This window comes from Rhinatrema bivittatum, chromosome 17 (genome assembly GCF_901001135.1).
Source record: "Rhinatrema bivittatum chromosome 17, aRhiBiv1.1, whole genome shotgun sequence".
Lineage (NCBI taxonomy): Eukaryota > Metazoa > Chordata > Amphibia > Gymnophiona > Rhinatrematidae > Rhinatrema > Rhinatrema bivittatum.
In genome coordinates this window covers 35,761,782-35,784,351 of record NC_042631.1, presented here as the reverse complement: position 1 = coordinate 35,784,351, position 22,570 = coordinate 35,761,782, and the positions used below count along the sequence as shown (strand labels likewise).

The following is a 22,570-nucleotide window of genomic DNA, read 5'->3' as shown; positions in this document are numbered from 1 at the left end:
AGTCTGGCAGCGCCAAACATACCAGAGATGTAGGATTCTTCCACCTCAGTCGCAGAAGATGATCTCAGAAAGACGCCCGCACGCTTCATCCATGTCCATTCAAGCTAATAAAACTAGCAAGAGAAGGCCTCACAGTCTGGGCAACCAAAATTATAAATTATAAGCCAAAATCACTGAGGGTGTGCTTCCCACAGAGCTAAGCAAAAGCTATGGTATGGCTGCTTATAAAAAAAAAAAAAAGAAATCAAACCTGGATCCAGACAAACTGGGAAACTACTGCCCGGTGTCTAGCATTCCTTTCCCGGGGAAATTAATGAAACAGTCAGTAAAAGCTGAAATGAACAACTAGCTAGCTTAAAAACCATGTCTGGAGTATCAATCTGGATTCAGGAAAGGCCACAAAGCAGAGGCAGTCCTCACTGCCCTGCTGGATGATCTCTTGAGATACAGTAATTGAAGCTGGGCAGCAGGACAGCAGTGTTGGTGCTATTAGATTTCTCTGCAGCATTTGACACTGTAGCTCATAACATCCTGTTAGATCAACTTGCAGAAGTTGGTCTAAGTGATAAGGTTCTTACCTGGTTCAAATCCTTTCTGACAGAGAGAGAACAAATTGTATGTTTTGCTGACCACACATCAACACCATGGACATTAGATTCTGGGGTCACCCAACATAAATCTCAAGCCACTAGCAGAGCTGATCCATGACTCTGACATAAAAGCTTACGTTTACGCAGATGATGTCCAGCTCATGCTGCCAGTGGACTCAGACCTGCAAACAGCTATAAAGAGGCTTAGCACACACCTTGCAACCATACAAGAATGGACAAAAAAATCAACAAGAACCTCCTAAACTCCAGTGAAACTGAGATCCTCTGGATACAAAACAATCATAGATAAGTTTTGGACCTAAAAATTCCATTTGTAACTTATGAGCTCCCAATAAAAACACAGGCCAAAAGTCTTAGAGTCATACTGGAGTCAAAACTCACCATGCCTCTGCAAATCCAGCCAACAGTAAAGGGCTGTCATCGTCAACTAAGAAATGTATGAAGACCGCATCTATTCATCTATTCACGGTGGTCCATGCCACAGTACCCACATGACTGGACTACTGCAATGCATTTTACAAAGGCCTAACAGATAAGGCCCTCCACATACTCCCCCTTAATTTAAAATTCCATCACACAACTGATAGGATGCAAAAAGCCCAATCACATCACACGCTCTACAAAAGCTAGACTGGTTACCAATAATGTACTGAATGAAATTCAATGCATTGTCATTGATATTCGGCGCCTATATACCCGAAATGAAAGGTTATCTGCATACTTACCAGCTAGACCACCGAGATCCTCACTTGGATCCTTGAAGTCAATTCCGTCCTCAAATTCAATCAATTAAAAGAACGGCCACCCGAAACAGATTCTTCTTGGGAACAGCACCAGCCTTTGGAATTCCCTTTCAATAGGGCTCCAAGAAATACATGATTAACTATCATTTCAGGAAACAATGACAAGCCTGACGTTAATGCCAAATCCCAAGCCCAAAGAAATCGAAGGGCAAAGGGACACTGCCTGGCATCTCCTCAAATGCCTTAAACATGCTGTTTTAAGTTGCTGCTGTATTTGCTATGTTATTTAATTCCAGAATTTAATCACTAGAATAGTACACTATATTTATCATACTTGTAGGAAGACTTATCAAGCTGTGATAAGGCTATAATGCATGTTAAACAGCATATATCATGGAATAAATGCTATATATTGCACAATATAGTCCTATCATGGTGATATCATGCAACATTTGGTCCAGAAACAGACTCCAAATCCATGCAAAGCAGTTCATGCATACCTAATCCTATGTAAATAAAATAATGCAGCTGATTTAGGATTTGTCATCCACATTATTATATCTACACCTATTTCAAAAACATTATTGTAGAATTAAAGGGCCCTGTGGCCCACAACAGCTCCCCTCACACATAAAAAAAAGTCACCAGGGATCTTATTAGACCCCCCACCCACTCAACTGCTCCTTATTAATGCCAACTCCTCCAAAGAGTGAGCCTCCTTCCCTCCTCTCCATTCCATAAAAATACAAGGAGGGTAGTAGCCTCCCACCCCCACCCTCAACTGTCCAGAAATTTAGTTGATGTGGCTAGTGATCCCCCACCTCAAACCCCCTCAGACTCCCTGACATTCCCATTATCTTAAAAACAGCTTGGTATTCATATGGAGGACCCGAGGAGCCTAGTCCTGGGCCTGTTCCAAAATGGCACCGACCTGACCTTGCCCCTATCATGTGATATGCAAGGTCCGGGGCCCCTCATTCTTTTGAGGAATTTTCAAGAGGTGGGATGGGGGGGGATTGTTGTCATGCGGCAACTTGAAGCTGTACTTTTTTTTTGGTGGGGCCGGCTTAATTGGCAGCACCGGGATGGGCCTGGGGGGGGGATCTAATAAGGCACCCATTGACTTTTTTTTTGTGTGTGTGGGGGGGGGGGAATCATGGTGGGCTGCAGGGTCACTTAAGGTGATGGCGGCCCCATGCATTGGGGACTGCCAGCACACTTTGTATAGGCCTCTGCCACATTCTTTTGTCTTGTAGGCTTTTTATGTGAGGTAAAAAAACGCGGCAATATGGTCATGGTATTTTATCGAGGAGGGGCAAAATATAGCAGAAACACCCACACACACATGATATTGGGCCCTTCCTATGATAAAATATCACAGCTTAGTGAATCCAGGCCTTAGTCAATAGAACTTAATATTTGTTAAGCGCCTTTTCAATGCGAATTTGACATGGTCTAAATTGCTACTAATTAAATTGCTGCAACTTTAAATTGCTTACACTATCTGTTGTAAAGTTGCAGATGGCCTTTTGCTCATCTGCTGCTCTTCTAATTGGACTGGAATCTGCTCTGTATGAATTTTGCATTCAAAAAAGCGGGCAATAGATCTAAATAAATAAATAATAAATTCCATGGGGAACAGAAAATTCTGAGGCAGTTGCCACAGAATTTTCGTTTCCCCATGGAATTTTCGTTTCGGTCTGCTTTTTCATTATGGAGATTTGTTTTTTCATCGAGATTCAGTTTATTTAATTGTTTTTTTTATGGTTTGTGTCCCAAACTGAAAAAAGAAATAAAACAAAAACAAAGAAAAAAAAATTCAAACAGAAAAAACAGGCCTCCTCTGGGACAAGGCCTTGGAGTCAAGACCCAAGGCCTGGAAACCAGTGCCGGAGCCCAGCCTGAGGTCTTGTTTCAGTGCCAAAGCCTGACCCAAGGTCTGGTCCCAGTACCTAGACATGACTTGAGGCCTGGTCACAGTGCTAAGGCCTAGCTTGAGATTTCATCCTGGTGCTAAAGACTAGGCCCAATGCCAGGGCTGGCCCAAAGCCTGGTTCTGTCAATGAGGCCTAGACCTGGTGCTTAGACCCAGCTCATCTATTGCTTTTTTTCCTTTACCAAGGCCTAGACCTAGACCTGGCATCAGGGCCTAGGCCTAGGACCAGGCCTTCTGACATCTTTCTTTGTCAATCTTTGAATAATGATGCTGTCCATTTGAAAGATGCACTAGAGTAATGTGATTCTGGCACCTTTCTCTGGTGCAGATGATGGCATTTTGATGTACGGTTGTTGAAATGTCCAACTATACATCAAAATGATGCCATCTGCTACGAAGGAAGGCACCACAGTGATGTTACTTCAGCATGTCCTTCAAGGAGACAACTGACGAAGAAAGAAAGACATTAGAAGGCCTGATCTTAGGCCTACAGGAAACCTACAGGAAACCAAGGGCTCTGACTATGAGAGAGGCACTGCTAGAGAGGATAAAAGTATGGTAAATAGAACAGTTAGTGTTTCCTTCATAAATTCTCCCACCACAGGAGAGAGGAAAGGAGTCTCCTGCACTATTACTACAGGAAGCAGGCAATGACCTAGGCAGACCTAACACCCCTGAAATCCTCTAGCGCTTCAGCAGGTGAAAGAGGAGCAGAGACTTTGATTTTTATTTAATTAGAAACAGAGATGCAAGAGGGAACAGACAACAAGTTACCAACGAATTCAATTTAGGCTCCAGCTTTCTAATTTATCTCAGGTTCTCTGTTACCCTATCCAGGCACAATTAATGGATTAGTGGTAATTTGACAGCTGTGATTGCATTAGGCAGGGCTGTGACCACACACAGAGCAGACACAGCCCCCTCACCATGTAAATGTCATTCCAGCTGCCTCTCCTCATATCCTTCCCATGCATGGCCAGAGGGAACTGCAGGTATGAGTGATCCACAGGTTCCTGATGGCTTCTCAAAGCCGCCATCTGATGGAGATCACTGCACAGGACTGGAATGTGAGCAAAACAAGTGACCTAGCAAGAAGGGACAGCAGCAGCTCTCAGGCTCTGTTTCTGCAATTCTGCAGGTCTTCTCTAATAAATATATTCTTTTATTGCATGCTTCTCTGTCACATCAGGGAGCATGTGTGTGAGCATTGAGCATTTGTCTATTCTATCCAGAGAATGGGTCATTTGCAGGTTGTGATACCAATTATGTGGGGGGGGGGGGGGGGGGGGGGTGGTGAGAGATTTTTCCTGTTCAATTGGGCTTCCAGTTCAATTAAAACCTCAAAACTGTCCCCTACAGGGGTTACAGCTGAGCATAAGCCTTCATTCTTAGCTACCCAGTTTTTACCTTCATCCTCCCTTGTTTATCTTTCCCATCTGGTCCAGCCATCGCAGTGACATTTGTCTAGCTGAGATGCACTGGCCATAGCTCACTCTGGAATCAGCACAAACTGGTTCTTAAGCCAGCCACTAGGTGTCGCTGTCATGCAATACCTGGTACTTCCTTCCCTCACCCCCTCCAATCCCCGCTGCAGCGTGCTCCCTCACCCCCGCCTCCCCAGGGCCTCTGCCATGTTACCAGCCAACGATGGCCAAGAGAAGCTGCACTGTGTAATCAGTCCTAGCTTTCCTACATGGCAGCAGGCACCAATGTCAGTGGGCCAGCTATGTGGTGTCTTTTCTTAAACCCACATAAAAATAACCCAAAGATGAGGATGGGCACAAGCATATTGTGCCTTCTCCAGATCATTCAGAAAGCTCATGTACAATGATAGTTCTTATGCCGGCCCAAGGAACGGCACCACAACCCTCAAAGAATTCCCTTTTCTGTAGGACAATACAGCTCCAAAAGTCTGGCGTATCCAGAGTGTGAGAAGCACAAATTAATGCTCCCTCCTCAGCTTAATACTTTAACATTAATCAGAAAGTTTGCATCCTATCCGGGAAGACAAGATGCAGAACGTATGGTACGACTGGGGCCGGGCAAACCGAGTTACAGACAGGGAGAGGCCGGAGTCCACACACGTAGAGGATGCACAGAAAGGAGATGTCAGGGTTTTGTTGCAGATCAGGATAACTGATTTTAGGTTTGGAATACATTCTCCCCATCAAATACCAGAGGATTTCTTCTCTATTTTATATCCCACAACAACTTACCTAATCTGGTCATTGCAGTGTCAGTCCTAAACCAAAGACCTTGCACCAGGTCTCCTGCTCCACCAGCAATGCCATTCACCAGTGAGCAAGAGTGACTGGGAATTGGCTCTTGCCCGGGGAGGGGTGAGGGGTAACAACCCAGAGGCTTGAACAGATAGTATGGGAGGGTGGAGAATATCAGAAGCCAGTGAAAGGAGGGAGTCAGCTATGTGCAATATAAATGTTTACTGTGTATTTTAGAATAGATCTGTATGTGCAAATTAATGGGCTGAGTGGCAGGTATGTATTCTGTATCAAGGGGATTATATTTATTGTAATTCTTTTGCATAATTGTTAGGGATGTGCATTCGTTTAAAATGAATGCACAAAACGTGACAGCTAAGAGTAATTGGGTTTATTTGAGGGGCCCTGAGATGAATCGAGAGCCCCCTCCAAATGAAACAAACCTTGTTCGTTGCATTCAGGCAGAAGCTTGGGCTGCAAGCGGCAGATCTTCTGCACGGTAATGTTTCCCATTCAGCCAGGGGCCCCATCCACTTGATCTTTTTTAATTTTTTTGCATGAAATCAGTGGATTCTTTAAGAAAGAAATTTGCTGTGGGAGGATTTTATCACCTCTATTATAGTTTTGCCAGATGTCTCCATGGGATTGCTTGTCCCTATCCTTTGTGTCCTGGCTTTTTTTTTGATACACATTTTGGCCTTGCCCATACATATATTAAATACTGATCAGTGATATCAACCATGAATGTTTTAAAGTATGATGGGATCGAACACACTGTTTATTTATTTATTTAGAAGCTTTTATAGACCGGTATTCGTAGGAACATCATATCGGTTTACAAGGAACTTAAATGTAGTACATGGAACACTGTGCATTGAACTTGGAGGGGGTATAAGATAAAACATAGTGGATATGGATATACATATACAACTAGGTAAGGATAGGGGATATACATACCGGGGCAGATTTTCAAAGCCTACACGCGCCGGGCGTAAAGCCCTGGGACGCGCGTATGTCCCGGGGCTCGAAAAATGGGGTGGGGCGGGGGTTTGGCTGGAGCCTCCAGACACAGCGGCCATTTGCTGCTGTGCCCGGGATCGCGGGCCAGCCGTCGGCCAGCGCGCGCAACCTACGCCTGCCCAGAGGCAGGCGCAACATAAAATAAAGATAGGGGGAGATTTAGGTAGGGCTGGGGGGCAGGTTAGATAGGGGAAGGGAGGGGAAGGTGGGGGGAGGGGGCTGAAGGAAAGTTCCCTCCGAGTCTGCTCCGAGCAGCCTTGGAGGGAACGGGGAAAGCCATCAGGGCTCCCCTAGGACTCAGCGCGCACATGTTATAAAACTGGGCATAGATTTGTGTGCGCCGGGGAGGATTCTGGGGGTGGGGGGGGGGGGGAGAGCAGGAAATATGAGAGGGGGGAGGTATTAGAGACTCTGTTCAGGGGGGAATATGGAGGAAATATTTAGTGCCTGATGGGAATTTCAGAGGTTAGGGAGGGAGAAGGGGGGAGGGGGTGAGTGTAGAGGAGGGTAAGACCTGGGGGAGGGGGAAAAATTTGGTGGCTGAAGGGAGTTGTTATTGGGTGATGTGGGGGCGTAGCGTTATTCAGGGAATGCTTGTTTAAAGAGCCAGGTCTTTTGGTTTTTTTTTTAATTTCTGGGTGCATGGCTCTAGACGGAGTTCAGGAGGCAAGGTATTCCAAAGGGTGGGTCCTGCAATCGAAAGAGCTCGATCTTTTGTGGAGCTAAGGTGGGTGGGCTTGTGAGAGGGAGTGTGTAGGGTTCCTTTGTATGCTGTTCTAGTGGGGCAGTTGGACGTATGAATGCGGAGGGTTGTTTCTTGTACATTTCTTCTAAATGCCCACTGCTTGCACCTGCTGGAGACAGGATATTGGGCTGGATGGAACTTTGGTCTGACTAGTATGGTAATTCTTACATTCTTTCCCTGGCTTAAAACAAAACTAATTAAAAACTAAAAGGAATGTAATAGGTGTCTCTGTGTCACAGAGATCTGATCTCCTGACTTCTACAGGGGAACTGAATGTTCTATTTTGCAGGATTGTTTTCTCACTGTGTCACTGATGTGATGATCCACACGGCAGCGCACAAATGGACAAGAGTAAGACACTTACTTCAAACACCTTGAGTGTGCGAGACAAGGCTGAGGTCTTGCTATTTTTCAGGGTGAAGAGCAGGTTCACTATGGCCCTCCCATTCTTCTCTTCAAACACGATACTGTCCATGACGTCACTGGCTTCAGCGGCTGCTGCCGCCGCTGCCGCAGCTGCCGCTGCCTCTCGCTCCTTCCGGGCATCTTCAATGAGGCTTTGCCTTCTCCCTATGAAGCGTGGAGACTGAGAGGATGACAGAGGAGAGATGGTTACAAACTCTTCAGTCTTCAATGCCTAGAGCCTGATTCCTCCTCTCTAGCCTACCCTTCCTCCAGTCTCTAGAACATGTAAAACTGCAGAAGGTCTAGCTTTCTTTAACAGAGCTTCTGAGAGACCCAGACAGAGATATCATTCAGCTTGTACCCTACTATATTGTGGTATTTGTAGGCTTCAAAATGTCTTTTTGCAATCATTTCTATAAGTACCAGAATGCCTCAGGATGGTGTTTCAAAAATGCAGGCTCGAACAAAATTCTCGCTCCAGAGACTGGATCACTTGGCAACTCTGCACCAGTTCTAGAATATTCTTTATTTAGACATCAAGAAAATATTGTTTTACAATTTGAAATCACATTTTCCAGGAACTTACATAAGTTTATTTGTATAAATAAACCCCACCCCAAAATATTCAGTGGAGATAATAAATGCCATTCTATTTCAGATATAATAACCCAAGACCATTGGAAAAAGCACAACATAGACAAAAAGAATGAATCTCTGTCACTGTGGACATAACAAGAATTAAAGAGTACAGAGGTGCGGATTGTTCTCACTTATATTTGCTAGCACATGCATCCAATCTGATCTTGACAGAGGGCCAAAGGGACAGTATTTCTGATGGAGTGGATGATCATCTGGGAACCTGTGACCCCCAAATGGTGTGGTTCAATATTAGGATGCAAGAGATGAAGGTTCATTCCAAGGTGAAGGTCCTAGACCAGGAAAACTAACTTTCTCATAATGGGGGAGCACCTCAAGAAGTCATTAGCTGGACGGGAAAATCTAGAGGAAGTAGAAGAGCAATGGGCAAAACTAAAAGGAGATATCATAAGAGCAACTAATCTTTTTGTTAAGAATATAAATAAAGGGAAGAGGAAAAAGAGACCATTATGGTTTTCTAAAGAAGTAGCTGAAGAGGTAAGCGAGGAAAGATTAGCATTCATAAACTACAAGAGATCACAGAAAAAGGAAGACAGTCAACAATATCTGGAAAAATTAAGCGAAGCTGGGAAAGTAGTCAGGAATGCAAAAATTCAAATAGAAGAAAAAATAGCAAATGCGGCAAATGGGGGAGAGCAAGACTTTTTAAAATATATGTTAGTGATAGAAGGAAGTACAAAAGTCGCTTGCAGGGTCATTCTTTAAAACACGATGTGGCCTTATCGCGTGAGTTATGGCCATATTGCATGCGATAATGCCCTAATGCATGTGATAGCAACCGCATCGTGACGTTAAAATTTAAATGAGGGAAAGGGGAGGGGTTAGGGCAGGGTTTGGGTGGGGTTAGGAACATTTTTTCTGGTACTGCTGTGGGCGATAATGTTTTAGACATTATTGCCGGCAGTAGCACCAGAAATAACACCACCTTTTAGGGTAGAGCTATGGGGGTGATAGTGTGTGCCATGCCGTGACCGCGGTAGGTGAAAGCACTGCTGTGATGCAGCCGGGTGCACACTATCACCCTCCGCTCCTTTTTTCTTTGCGGCTCATCATTCAGAGTAACTTGACCAAACCAGGTATGGCATGCCCATGAGCTGTGAAAGGATCGCTACCACTCTGAATTGATTTGGTCACGATTTGAAACTCCAGGGAGGAAGACTTAGAACCATTGTCAGGAAATATTTCTTCACGGAGAGGGTGGTGGATGCCTGGAACGCCCTTCCGGAGGAAGTGGTGAAGACTAAAACTGTGAAGGATTTCAAAGGGGCATGGGATAAACACTGTGGATCCCTAAAGGCTAGAGGATGGGAATAAATAAAAAAGCTTAACCGGCACGGAGCGGCAATTACTACCTTGGGAAGCTTGCTGGGCAGACTAGATGGACCATTTTGGTCTTTTTCTGCCGTCATTTCTATGTCACTATGAATAGCCTCACAGAGAGGGCAGGAGCGAGGTGACTTGGCCTAGTTGTAGGTGGAGCTCAGTACTGAAAAAGCTGGGGGCTGTTGCAGGCCAGGACTGAGGTACATCGGCAGTGGGAATAGCAGGGGTGCTGCAGCTATCATATGAAAAGCACTTTTAGGACTTTGTGTGGGATCTGGTGAACACCGAGCTCCAGTAATCTCAGGCAAGAAAAAGATCTGGTGCCGTCTCTGGAGAGAGAGAAATGATTTTCCTAACACAAGAGTTTGCTTTTCACCTCTCTGTCCTTTCTCTGCCACTATTAGCACAGATAATCATTTCTAAAGAATCTGAAGGGCTCTTAACTGGATTATGAAAGACAGCTCTGAAGCCTGGCCACGCCTCGCAGCCTCCTCTGGGCACTGCCGCCTATGTTTTATTTTTCTGCTTGTTTCCCAAATTGGTTGTAATGTCTGTGGCTCGTTTGCAATCCGGCAGCACATCCATACGCAAATAAAGAAATGTCCCCTGGATCACCAGTTCTAGCTTTCTGCCCACCACTTCGTGTGAAGGAAAATCTGGCTTGAAGCACACTAGGAACTCAAAAAGAAGAAGAAAATAGCACCTAACCTTACCACGCTGCCATCCACTTTGAGGTGTCACAAAGAAGTGGAATTTAAAAAGCGTATAACCCCCCCCCCCCATAAGACCCAACGTTTATCTCCATGAGAAAGACACTCCACATAAAGGACCCACTGGATGACACGATGGATGGCCCAGTGGATTATGTAAAAAGTTATTCATTTTAGGGTCAAGTTCTAAAACTGGAATACTTGAATATTGTATTGTCAAAAATGATAATCACAATTAGTTTGATAATCCTCAGTGGATTATTGGGCAATTTCCTATTATAATTCCATCGGATAGTTGTCTAAGAACTTCTCCAATACATATTGTTTCATATATTAATGACTATAGTAACTCCCTTTCAGGGGTGACATCAAATTTGGTCATAATAAATGTTGTGGTCAAGGCAACTAGTATAGTTGGGTTTAAAAAGGGTTTGGACAAGTTCATGGAAGAAAAGTCCATAAGATATGCCATACTGGGTCAGACCAGGGGTCCATTAAGCCCAGTATCCTGTTTCCAACAGTGGCCAATCCAAGTCACAAGAACTTGGCAAGTACCCAAAGATTAAATAAATCTCAAGCTACTATTGCTTATTAATTATCGAAATAGCAGTTAATAGATTTTTCCTCTAGAAACTTATCTAAACCTTTTCAAAACCAAGTTACACTAACTGCCGTAACCACATCCTCTGGCAATGAATTCCAGAGTTTAACTATGCGCTAGGTGATAAATAATTTTCTTTGATTTGTTTTAAATGAGCTACTTGCTAACTTCATGGAGTGCCCCCTGGTCCTTCTATTATCTGAGAGAGTAAATAACCGATTTACATTAACTTGTTCAAGTCCTTTCATGATTTTGTAGACTTCTATCATATCCCCCCTCAGTCTCTTCTCCAAATGGAACAGCCCTAACGTCTTTAGCCTTTCTGTCCCAGGAACACCCCCAACTTATCCAGCTAGAATTTAGCTGGATAAGCCATTTAATATCATGGCTAAACCATTTAGATGGATAATTTTTAAGTTATCCATTTAAATGGCTTTTGAATATTGGCCTCCTGGTGACTCATGGAGACACCCCACCCTTCCACCACATAAGTCAGGGGACTTTAAAAGGGGTAACTATGTGCCCACACCATTCCCAGTTTACGAATTCAGACCCCCCCCCCCCCCCCCAATTCACCCAGTTAACAGGTAGGTCCTCCAATCCTACCCCCTGACACTTTAAATCCCTCCAAAATGGCTTGATCCTTTTATAACTTACACATCATCCATAGCAGAAGTAAAGTTACATAGCAGGGGACCTCGATGCGTGCTGGGGTGTGCAAGTATTCTCGTGCAGATCTCTTGGCCAAGCCCCAAAATGCTCATGCCCTGCCTAGATTCCACCCAGACCATGCCCCTTTTGGAAATAAGTGAGATGTGCATGGGCCCCTCGATGCGCGCAAGCCCCGGGACTCGCATATGTCCCAGGGCTTTGTGAAGGGGCTGGACCGAGGCCTCTGGCATAGTGGCTGGGGGGAGGGTTAGGTAGGGAAAGGGAGGGGAAGGTGGGGGGGGGGGTGGAAGGAAAGTTCCCTCCGAGGCCGCTCTGATTTCGACATGTTATAAAATTGGACGCACATTTGTGCTCGCCCGGTTGCGCACACAAATGTGCTCCTGCGCGTACCTCTTAAAATCCGGCCCACAGAGAATAATTTTCAATTGCGTGCATAAAGCAGCACATACATATACAAGTAAGTGTGCCTAAAGCTATGCCAATATTTTATAAACTTTACAGTGGGAGCTGCAAAAGTACCGTGTCTCACAGCCCAAACACCTCGCACAGATGTTTCAATCCATGTACGTTTATTTTAATGCAGGGATCTGAATGTTTACATACCTAAAGTATGTGCACATAGTTTATGCATTAAATAATTTAACATGCACACAAAATAACTCTGTTTATGTGCTAAGGCAGGTATTTTATAGTTGGCTGACGTATGCACATTCTGGCTTATGAAAATACTTCTGCTCGTTCTTCCAAGCACCGGTTCACAGAGACCTACACCAGTTCATCCCCACCCTCTGCCAGTTCATCCACACCCTCTGTCACTTGCTCCAAACCCCCCCCCCCCCCAAAAAAAACTGCACATAAAAAATAGTCTTTTTTAATTTCCATGACTTGATAGCAGATGTAAATGCATGTGCTTATGGTTGATGATATGTGCACATATTCCATTTATAAAACACATACATGTGCATGCACTTCCAAACTCTACCCTGTAATGCACTCAATGTTCCCTCTAACCCTGCATACTTTTCTGCAGAGCAGCAGCAGTATGCACGTACTCCCACCGTTCTGGAAATTTGCTTACCGGGCATAGAGGACACGTATGCCTTGCATGTATATGCTGATGTTATGCACACAGCTCCTGCATAAGTCTTTGAAATTTACCCCAAGCCATAAAGCACATGTACCAAAAGCATACAATTTTTATACAGATTATATACCACAACTATACAGCAAATATATACCACAAGCATGCAATATATACACAATAAATATACCACAAGCATGCATTACCTGCGCTTCTTCAAAGCATAATACACAGACAAGGCACTATTCAAGTGGACTGACCCTGACTCCATGTAACACTCTGGGGATGATTGAGCGGCACAGGACAGACAGCACTGAGGGCAATCAGCAGACTACAAGGAGCAAGTTATAAGTCAACCAGTTGCAAGAAAATTAGTTTCACTGGAAAAGGAAGAGGAGAGGGGCAGCAGAGATGCACATAATCTGGATGTTGTCAGCCTCACATCCTGGCCTCATGAAACAATAGTCCAGTTCTGACTGGACAATAGTCCTGTCGCTGTCTGGCATCTGCTGTCTTGCAAATTGCATGGAGATTAGAGTTGTAAAAAATCAAGTCGATCTAAATCTCAAAGTGACGGAGAATTAGGTTGGCAGTGCTGTAAATGTACAAGAATCGTGACAGCACTAACCTGTCTTCACAGGAAAGGAGACTGCACTCCTTTTTATGAGATTTAAGGCACAATATTATTTGAATACAGTTTAAATACATGAGTAAAAGTCAGGCACACTAATACATATAGAAAGTTCAATACATTAAATGAATCCACTATCTGACATTCCAGTCTCGTCCTTACTATCCTGACATGCCTGGCTTTTTCTCATTACATTCCAGTCTCGTCCTTACTATCCTGACATGCCTGGCTTTTTCTCATTACATTCCAGTCTCGTCCTTACTATCCTGACATGCCTGGCTTTTTCTCATTCATTCAGGCTTTAGCGTGTTTGTGAGTTCAAATCATCTATTTTTCTCATCTATGTATTTTGCCTGCAACGTACAGCTTCATTTCTTTACCATTAAATAAAATTATTCCCAGCAATGAATGAGTTAAAGGACTTTTTTTTTTAATTATAACTCTCTTTCCCCTTCCTGCCCTGTTGTGTCCTCGGCCAGTGCCATTTACATGCTAATGATGTGAGAGGAGGCTATTTGCCTTACACAGCTGTGTTTGTGAGATAGATGCAGATCTCTTACAGTGTCCGTCCGATAAAGTAATTCATCTGGGAAAAATCTGCCTCCTGCGTGCCTCCCTGTTATCCAAAGCACTCTTTAATGTGGGCGGATTAGGGATGTCGCCTCCTCTGGCCCAGACTGGCAGGGAAGGAGAAAGAAAGATGAAGCATGCCAGGAAAAGTTAGGTGACTTGTTCAAAGTCCCACAGCGCGGAGTGCAGGTATTAATCACACTGGAATTCGGATTTCACATGTCTGTACTCTGCATCCTAGGTTAAATGGCCAGTCTAAATTTCTGTGCCTATCGTAGAGTTAATCTATCTGAGAAAACCCAAGCTGTGTTCTTTTCTTCCTCCCAGTTCACCACTTCCAGAATCCCATTCAGGTAAAAGAAAGAACACTACTAGATCTTGCTCTGCTAGATCTGCTCTGCAGCATGTTGAGACCTGCTAGAACAGACATGGACTGTGAAATTATACAAACGTGATCTGGAAGGGCCCCCCCCCAGAGATCACGCTGTGCTGAGATCAGGTGGTCTGCACCGACAGCAGATATGCAGCACGCTGCAGGGGAAACGCTTCAGCACTGGACAGCTCCACAATGGTCCTGCTGTGACATTTACAGGTTTTTCTATTTGTAAGGATGAGGAGGTTAAAAGCTACACTAACCCCTCTCCTCCTGGACATTTATTTATTTTTCTGCAATACAGCTCCAGCATGATAAATTATACTTCGCTGGGTCCTTTCCTCTTCCCGCCCCTCACGGTGTCCCATCTACGTGTTACTTTGATATTAAAGGAATGTCACAGTGAGTCGTCGTGTCCAGTTTGCATAGTTTAACCACCCGTTAACAATAACTGAATTACTAACTCAAGACGTGAAAACATGACTGTTAGTTTTAGATGTGATATATTCTCTTGGAGCAGGTCTGAAAAGTTTTCACTAGCCACGTGATCAAACGTCACCTCTTTGCAGAAGGGTGGCTCAGATGCACATAGGGATTCTGCTAGTTTGTGTCCATGGGAGAAGCTGTAGGCTTTGTCACATCACAGAATCCTTGGTACTTCTCTAGCTCAGACTGAATGAGGGAACCCTGCACTATGTAACCATTCCATTGCCCTATACCAAAGATTCTTCCCATGAGGACGAATTGGAAAGGCCCCTTGAGAAAGGAGATCCAGGTTTACTGGTGCTCCTTTCAGGGAGCCCAGGTATCCTCTCAGGCATGTGTGAACCCCAAGTGATGCTATATGTAAGAAAACAGAGTCACAAAAGAAAAGGGCCTCGCTGACTGATTATTGAACACTATTGGGCAGATTCATAGTCTCTACTGCCATATACCCTCACTTTGATCACTAGAAATAGACAAATTACTTAAACAGAATAACTATTTAGTCATTATGGGTAAATATCATAGAGATGTATCAGACACCTGTGAGGTGTGACCTAAACACAAAGGGGTAGATTTTCAGATGTACATGCGGATGCACACACATGTACGCCCGATTTTCTAACATGCGCATGCAGGCGCGCACATGTTCCCTCCGAGGCCACTCCAAAATCGGAGTGGCCTCGGAGGGAACTTCCCTACCCCCTCACCCCACCTTCCCTTCCCCGTTCCCCCCTACCTTTTTCCTTTTTTCTTGTTGTAAAACTTACTTCAGCCCTGGGGCTGAAGTAAGTTGTGCGCGCCGGCCAACTGCCAGCACGCGATCCCCGGCACAGTGGCAAATGGCTGCTCTGCCAGGAACCTCTAACCCCCACCCCACCCTGCACCTTGGATGGCCCCGCCCCACCCCCTCCCTGCCCCTTTTTGCAAGCCCCGGGACTTACATGAGTCCTGGGGCTTTCCGCATGTCACTGGGCTTTTTGAAAGGCGTGTCCACAGCCCCTTATGCTATAAGGGGATTAGCATGTCCACAACGTGCGACCAACGTGCCATGAAACTAATAGCTCTCATCACATGCAAACGCATGTCGATGAAGCTTTTAGTTATTCACCCCACATGCAAAAAAAAAAAATGTGCACTGGACTTGCACATTTTTAGACTCAGAAATGAATGCCTGCCCAGAGCAGGCGTTAATTTCTGAGCACCCCAAAAAGTTGTACAGAAAAGCAGAAAATACTGCTTTTCTGAACATCCTATTAAGTCGGAGGAAACAAAAGTTTAAAAAGTTAAAAAAAATTTTTTTTGAAAGAGCCGGTGGTCAAGTTAGGGAAACGGATGCTCAGTTAATGAGAGCCCATTTTCCTAACCCATGGCTGTGCACTAGTTAGGAAAATGGACACTTGTAAAGTTGAGCATCTGCTTTCCTAACCCGCAGACAGCTGACCTTTCCTGTGCACCCACTGCCAAGGAGGTGCTAGGGGCGCGCAATCGACCCTAGTGCCTCCTTGGCAGCGCGACTCCTAATTTAAATATTACATGGCGCCCCCAGGAGAGGTGCCTGGGTATGCATTAGAAAATCGGGCACTCAACACTGAGCGTCCACTTTCGGAGAACTTTTATTGCATCAGCCCCAACATGTTTACAGCTGTTAGTCATACAATCTGTATTCACTAAGGCTTCACCTAGCCTCTACCTATAGTCTATTTTACATCCAAAAACAAAAGTACAGACTGAAATGTCTTCTAAAGTTGTTCTTTAAAAATTGGGGTCTTTTAATTGTGATACTGTGAGATAAGTTACAAACATAAATACGGTGAATTTTCTGATTTATTTTTTTTTAATCAAAATTCAACTGACCCGTTGGGATTTATTAATTATTCTCTAAATCTCTTCAAGAAAAGAAACCATGTAAGCCAAAAAAAAAAAACCTTTTGAATATTCAGTTTTGAGAACTCACTTTTTGAGATCAGAAAACAAAAACATTGTTTTCCATTTTTAAGAGTGCGTGGACAGAGTGCAGCCCTCCCAGTCTGAGTTCTGCAATCCCAGTGCTTCAGAGACACCTCCCAGAGTACTCACTGATTCAGAGCAGCCTAACTGAGCTAAGCCACGTCTGTGCAATCACAGGAAAATTAAAACTGTTCAAATGATCGCATCTTAAAATGAAACAAATTCCAGAACAAAACCTGGTGTCTAAACTATACCTAGATGCACTGAGGAGTCTGAAAACTTGCGAGTTTACTACTGAGAACATTTTCATTAGATGTCGCTCTGGTGGCCAGGATGCAGTAATATTAATATGACACCAAGATGTCTCTCTAAACAAGCTTCAGCTGGGATTTTTCAGAGTTATGTGATTACCATACACATGCCATTGGGTGGGTTTTAAGCAGTTAAAGTACCAGGTGTTTCCTGGACTCTTGGTCCAATACTTCTATACCCAAGTTGTGCTGCATATCTGGGACCATTTTAAAAGGAAAATACTCTTTGCACAGATTTTACCTACAGTGATGGTAACTTTAATACGAGTGCATGGGAACACATATACATGCGTATGTCGGCTTGCGTCCAGAGACACGGTCATTTTATAACATATGCGCATATAGACACACATGGTATAAAATAGACTGTACGCGCTTACATGTGCGCACAATTTTATATGGACGCACGCACATGCCGCCTCCACCATGTAAGAAACGTGCACCGATGCAATTACCAGTTAAACCACTTTGTTCGCCCAGGTAAGGGATAGGGCTTCCTAAGCCCTCTACTAAAATGGCCATCCTTTTCCCATTTTATCCCCGACCCTTTAAACCCCACTGACATGCCTATATATTTTTTTTGTTTTAGGACTTACACGCCATCCCTAGGAGAAGTAAAGTTATGCGGTAGGAGACGCTGGCGCGCTCATGCACCACAAGTTTTTATGCGCTGGTTTCATTCCTAAATTCAGGAATGCCAAGCCCTGCCCAGACCACGCCCATGCCCCATTTGTTCCACTTTTTCATTTGTGTGCATAGCGGGGAGGTATGTTCGTAACTCGGGCAGCCTTTAAAATCCACTTGGCACACGCCGGCCAAACATATTTGTGTATTTTCCAGTTTTTGGCACGTGTCGCACTTTGAAAATTCACCTATGTGTGCATTACCCTAGTAGAAGCGATTTCTTTTTTTCTGTCAGGTGAAGTTCAAAGCATAAATAATTACTTTGGAAGTCCCTGGACTCAGGACACGCAGAGCCACCTTGCTACTCTGCTGGTGCCCATAGTATGTATCCCAGGATGCACTCTTTGACATCAGCGCTGTTTCCTCTGCATTCTGCTTCTCAGAAAAGCATTGCCTGTGCCGGTAATTAGGTACAAACACTTCTGTTTCTAATCATGGCATTTTGCAGAATGCCTGGCAGAAGCAATCATTTTAGTGACAGTAATACTTTAACAGGGCATTGTGGAAGTGACAGTGAATTGTCAGGATCCCTAGCCCAGGGATGCCCACACTTGGTCTTGAAGAGACATAACTCAGTCAGAATTTCAGGATTTCCAAGGCGAATATGAATGTGATCTCTTTGTACGCATTGCTTCCATTGTATGCAAATAGATTGCATGCATATTCATCATAGAAAACCTGAGTGGGATTCTGGCCCCTCAAGGACTGATTTTGGGCACCCATGCAGTACACGATACCAGTGAGTGCACTGAGCACTGTGACATCGCTTTTACCCACAAAAAAACTCATTGCAACAGCAAATATGAAGAAGCTAAAGTCTTAATTCATGGGGAAATGGCCAAGCCAGGTCACACTACAAGTACCAGGCAGATCCTAATAGGAAAGTCAGAAATCTTAAAGTAAGACAGCCAGGAAGGTGCTTGTATCTTTAATGCTGCTTTCCCTCTAATGCCTAATTACATCAGGGCTTCAAGGACATAACATAATACAGGGAGTCAAAGAATTCTGTAATAATGAAGGGAAACTGATTTGTGGCAAACTTCCCCCAAAGCAGAAAGGACAGTGAGCTCACCACTGACTTTCTCTAGTTTTCCCTTCACAGAAATCAGTTGGAATTCTGGTTAATGATATTTTAAAAAAAAGATCTTGTTGATCCCTAGTGAGCAGCTCTGGAAGAAAAGAAACATGAATTAGTTTTTCTAAGACAGGTTGGCTCTGCAGTATCCTAGACTAAGAAAAGCTACAGTTTGCTTGCGTGGCATGAATCTCTCGGAGTGAAAATAATTGCTGCCTTACATAAACTGATTTCCTTAGTGTGACTCTATCAGAGATGAGTGCATTAAGGGATACAATTACAAATTAAGATTAAATATCCTCTTGGTTTTTACCATTTCTGAATGGTGTGAGTTTTTGCTCTACTGTGTATGGATCCTGCTTCAGCCCCTGCATGGCCCTCTCCTCGGTATTCTGCCAATATATACAGCTCGGCTGCTCCTGGTGGCACCAGATAGACTGCCACCCTGGTGTTCTTATTTGGTTGTAACCTGCCTTGAGCGTGGTAAGGCAAGCTACAAATTTCAAAATGTAGAAAAAAGCAGGTTGTGATAAATTGCAGGAAGACCTTGTGAGACTGGAAAATTGGGCATCCAAATGGCAGATGAAATTTAATGTGGATAAGTGCAAGGTGATGCATATAGGGAAAAATAACCCATGCTATAATTACACGATGTTGGGTTCCATATTAGGTGCTACAACCCAAGAAAGAGATCTAGGTGTCATAGTGGATAACACATTGAAATCGTCGGTTCAGTGTGCTGCGGCATCAAAAAAGCAAATAGAATGTTGGGCATTATTAGAAAGGGAATGGTGAATAAAACGGAAAAGGTCATAATGCCTCTGTATCGCTCCATGGTGAGACCGCACCTTGAATACTGTGTACAATTCTGGTCGCCGCATCTCAAAAAAGATATAATTGCGATGGAGAAGGTACAGAGAAGGGCTACCAAAATGATAAGGGGAATGGAACAACTTCCCTACGAGAAAAGACTAAAGAGGTTAGGACTTTTCAGCTTGGAGAAGAGACGGCTAAGGGGGGATATGATAGCGGTCTTTAAAATCATGAGAGGTCTAGAATGGGTAGATGTGAATCAGTTATTTACTCTTTCGGATAATAGAAAGACTAGGGGGCACTCCATGAAGTTAGCATGGGGCACATTTAAAACTAATCGGAGAAAGTTCTTTTTTACTCAACGCACAATTAAACTCTGGAATTTGTTGCCAGAGGATGTGGTTAGTGCAGTTAGTATAGCTGTGTTAAAAAAAAGATTGGATAAGTTCTTGGAGGAGAAGTCCATTACCTGCTATTAAGTTGACTTAGATAATAACCACCGCTATTACTAGCAACGGTAACATGGAATAGACTTAGTTTTTGGGTACTTGCCAGGTTCTTATAGCCTGGATTGGCTACTGTTGGAGACAGGATGCTGGGCTTGATGGACCCTTGGTCAGACCCAGTATGGCACGTTCTTAGGTTCTTATGTCCTTAAGCAAGTGCAAACTGCTCTGTAAGCAACCAGAAGCCCCAGAGCAGAAGTGCGGAGAGACTCTGATACCTTATACATTGTTTCAGCAGTAGGGGGTGGGGAAGGGGGAAGTAAAGCAGAAAGCAGGGGCAATGCGGACTTGTAGCTGATTTCAATCAGAAAGTTAAAGCATGTGAAAGGTCAGGGATGAAAACTGGGCAGCATATAAAAGCTGAAGCTTTCACGGTGCAATAGCGTAGGCTCCCTTCATTCTGAGAGATAACTGCCAAATTAAAGACAAAATTTGTGAGAACAAATGTGAGTAGCTAGCTGCTGCTACAGCCTACACGGAAGGCAAAGTTTATCTTGCACTTTTGTTTTCACCAGCTGAACATTTGGCCGAAAACCAAAAGCAAATACACTTTTGCCTATTACTTTTAAGATTTATTGAATCCGAATTCGCCCCCTTGAGACATCTGCCGTCAATAAATAGAGAGAACCCTAATGCCAAGACTGGAAGCAGCCTCGCAGTCTGAAGATACAAACCGGTTCCCTGCTCCGCGTGCAAGTCAAGTTAAACTGCTCTGAGCTAGCCAAAGGGCTTCGGGAACGGCTCGGTGATCTATTGTCCGCCGAGAATCGAAAATGGGATGGAGAATAAACAACGCAGAGACAAAGGCGTTACAATCCTCGAGGAAACCTAAAAGCCCAACTTTTGACAGCCACCGCCCCTCCCACCAGGAATTCAGCTTATGGAGAAGGGATTCACCCCCCATGCCCCACAATCCGGTGCTGGCATTCTGGCCACCAAGCTGGCACACTGCCACGAAACCCGAGCCCCGGGCATCAATGGGATCCAAACTTCAACAGGGGGAAAACGCTTGAAGAAACGGACGAAAGCAAAATATCCATTTAACCTAACAAACTAGAGAAAGGATCGTTTCACCGGCAGCGTCTGTCGGCAGCTGAGCGGCACACCTCTTTCCTCCCCCACGTCTAAGCCTTGCCATCCCTCCAATATTGACCTGCTCCAGGGTGGCCCAGGGTGTCCTTCCCCGGCAGGCGACCCTCGCCTTAGCGATGAGTTGCCTGCTCCGCTTTCCTATGGGGTCAGGCGGGGATCCCTAACATCGCAAGCAGAATAAAGATCGTCCCCTCACACCCCTCGGCAGCTGAAAAGTTGCAGCCCACACGCTCCAGGGCTCCTGCTCTACTGCAAAGGAGCCGGAGAAAGGCACCCGGGAACCTGCCAGCAGTCTCAGCTCGTTTCAGGCTGATCCCTAAAGAGAAACGTTTCTTTTCTGTATTTAAACAAACGAAAAATTCTCCCTGCCCCCCACCCCTCCCCAAAGATCCAACCCTGTTTGTGGAGTGGTATTTTTTTTATGTCTTTTAGCGGGGTCTGCGTTTTCATGGGAAATAAAGTTTCATTTTTACCAAAAGAGCGACAAAAAGTAATCCGTCCCCCCCAGGTGTGCGGAGCCCCTGACATGCGATGAGCGCTCTCACCATGATGGCCTCAGCTTGCTTGGAGTCCAGCTCGGACACGGCTCGGCGGAAGCTCTTGGCTGCAGCGCTGGAGGCGCTGGGAGTGGGCATCGTGGGTTCGTGGGCTTGGTACCGGCTCGGCTGTGAGAGAGCCCCTGCTGTCCGGCTTTTTATAGGGCATGGCTGACGTCATGGGGGGGAGGGGGGGAGAGAGAGAGAGCACTTCTGTACCCGGACCTGCAATGGCTTCAGAGACAGCGGTCACCCAACCTCACCGAATGACCCCCTCCTGCTTCTTATCTTACAGCCTCCTCCTCCTCCCTCATGCATGGACTGAGTTTAGTCTAACGAAACAAAAGGGAAAGACAGAGAGCCAGAGAGGGAGGAAAGAAAGAAAGTCAGGGAATGGGAAAAGAGAGAAAATGAGAAAAGAAAAGAGAGGGAAAGAGGAAAAGAACAAGACAGGAAGACAGGCGACAGGAGAACTGACCATCACCAGAATCCTGGAAATGTCTTTCTTTTTTTTCCCTACTTTGTAATTTTATTCTATTACTATTGCTATTCTACATTGTTTTGTCTTTTCTTTTATTTTTAACCACTTTAGGCAACTCTGAACAAAGGCATTGTTCTTATAGACACAAAGTGGGAGAAAGGATTGTTAGTACATAGGCATTCCCCTGTGTCGCTTTGGCAACGTTGTGTACACATTGTCAGGTCAATAAAGATTCCTGGATCTGAAGCTGACAATGAGTGGGAATCAGAGAGAGAGAGAGCAGAATAAAGAAAGAGAGAGAGGCAGGAAGATACCCAGACGGAAACAGATTGGAAGGAAGAA

General features: G+C 44.6%; 1 protein-coding gene across 1 annotated transcript in view; it reads right to left on the bottom strand.

The window, feature by feature from the left end:
* Nucleotides 1–21,870, bottom strand: part of TH (tyrosine hydroxylase) — a 76,235-nt gene extending 54,365 nt beyond the window's left edge. Inside the window, exons 1-2 of the mRNA XM_029583035.1 lie at nt 21,757–21,870; nt 7,639–7,860 (exon numbers count right to left, since the gene is read on the bottom strand). Of these exons, the coding sequence (XP_029438895.1) occupies nt 7,639–7,860; nt 21,757–21,846 (312 nt within the window). The 5' untranslated portion in view covers nt 21,847–21,870. The remainder of the gene's footprint in view (nt 1–7,638; nt 7,861–21,756) is intronic.
* Between the last annotated feature and the right edge of the window lie 700 nt (nt 21,871–22,570).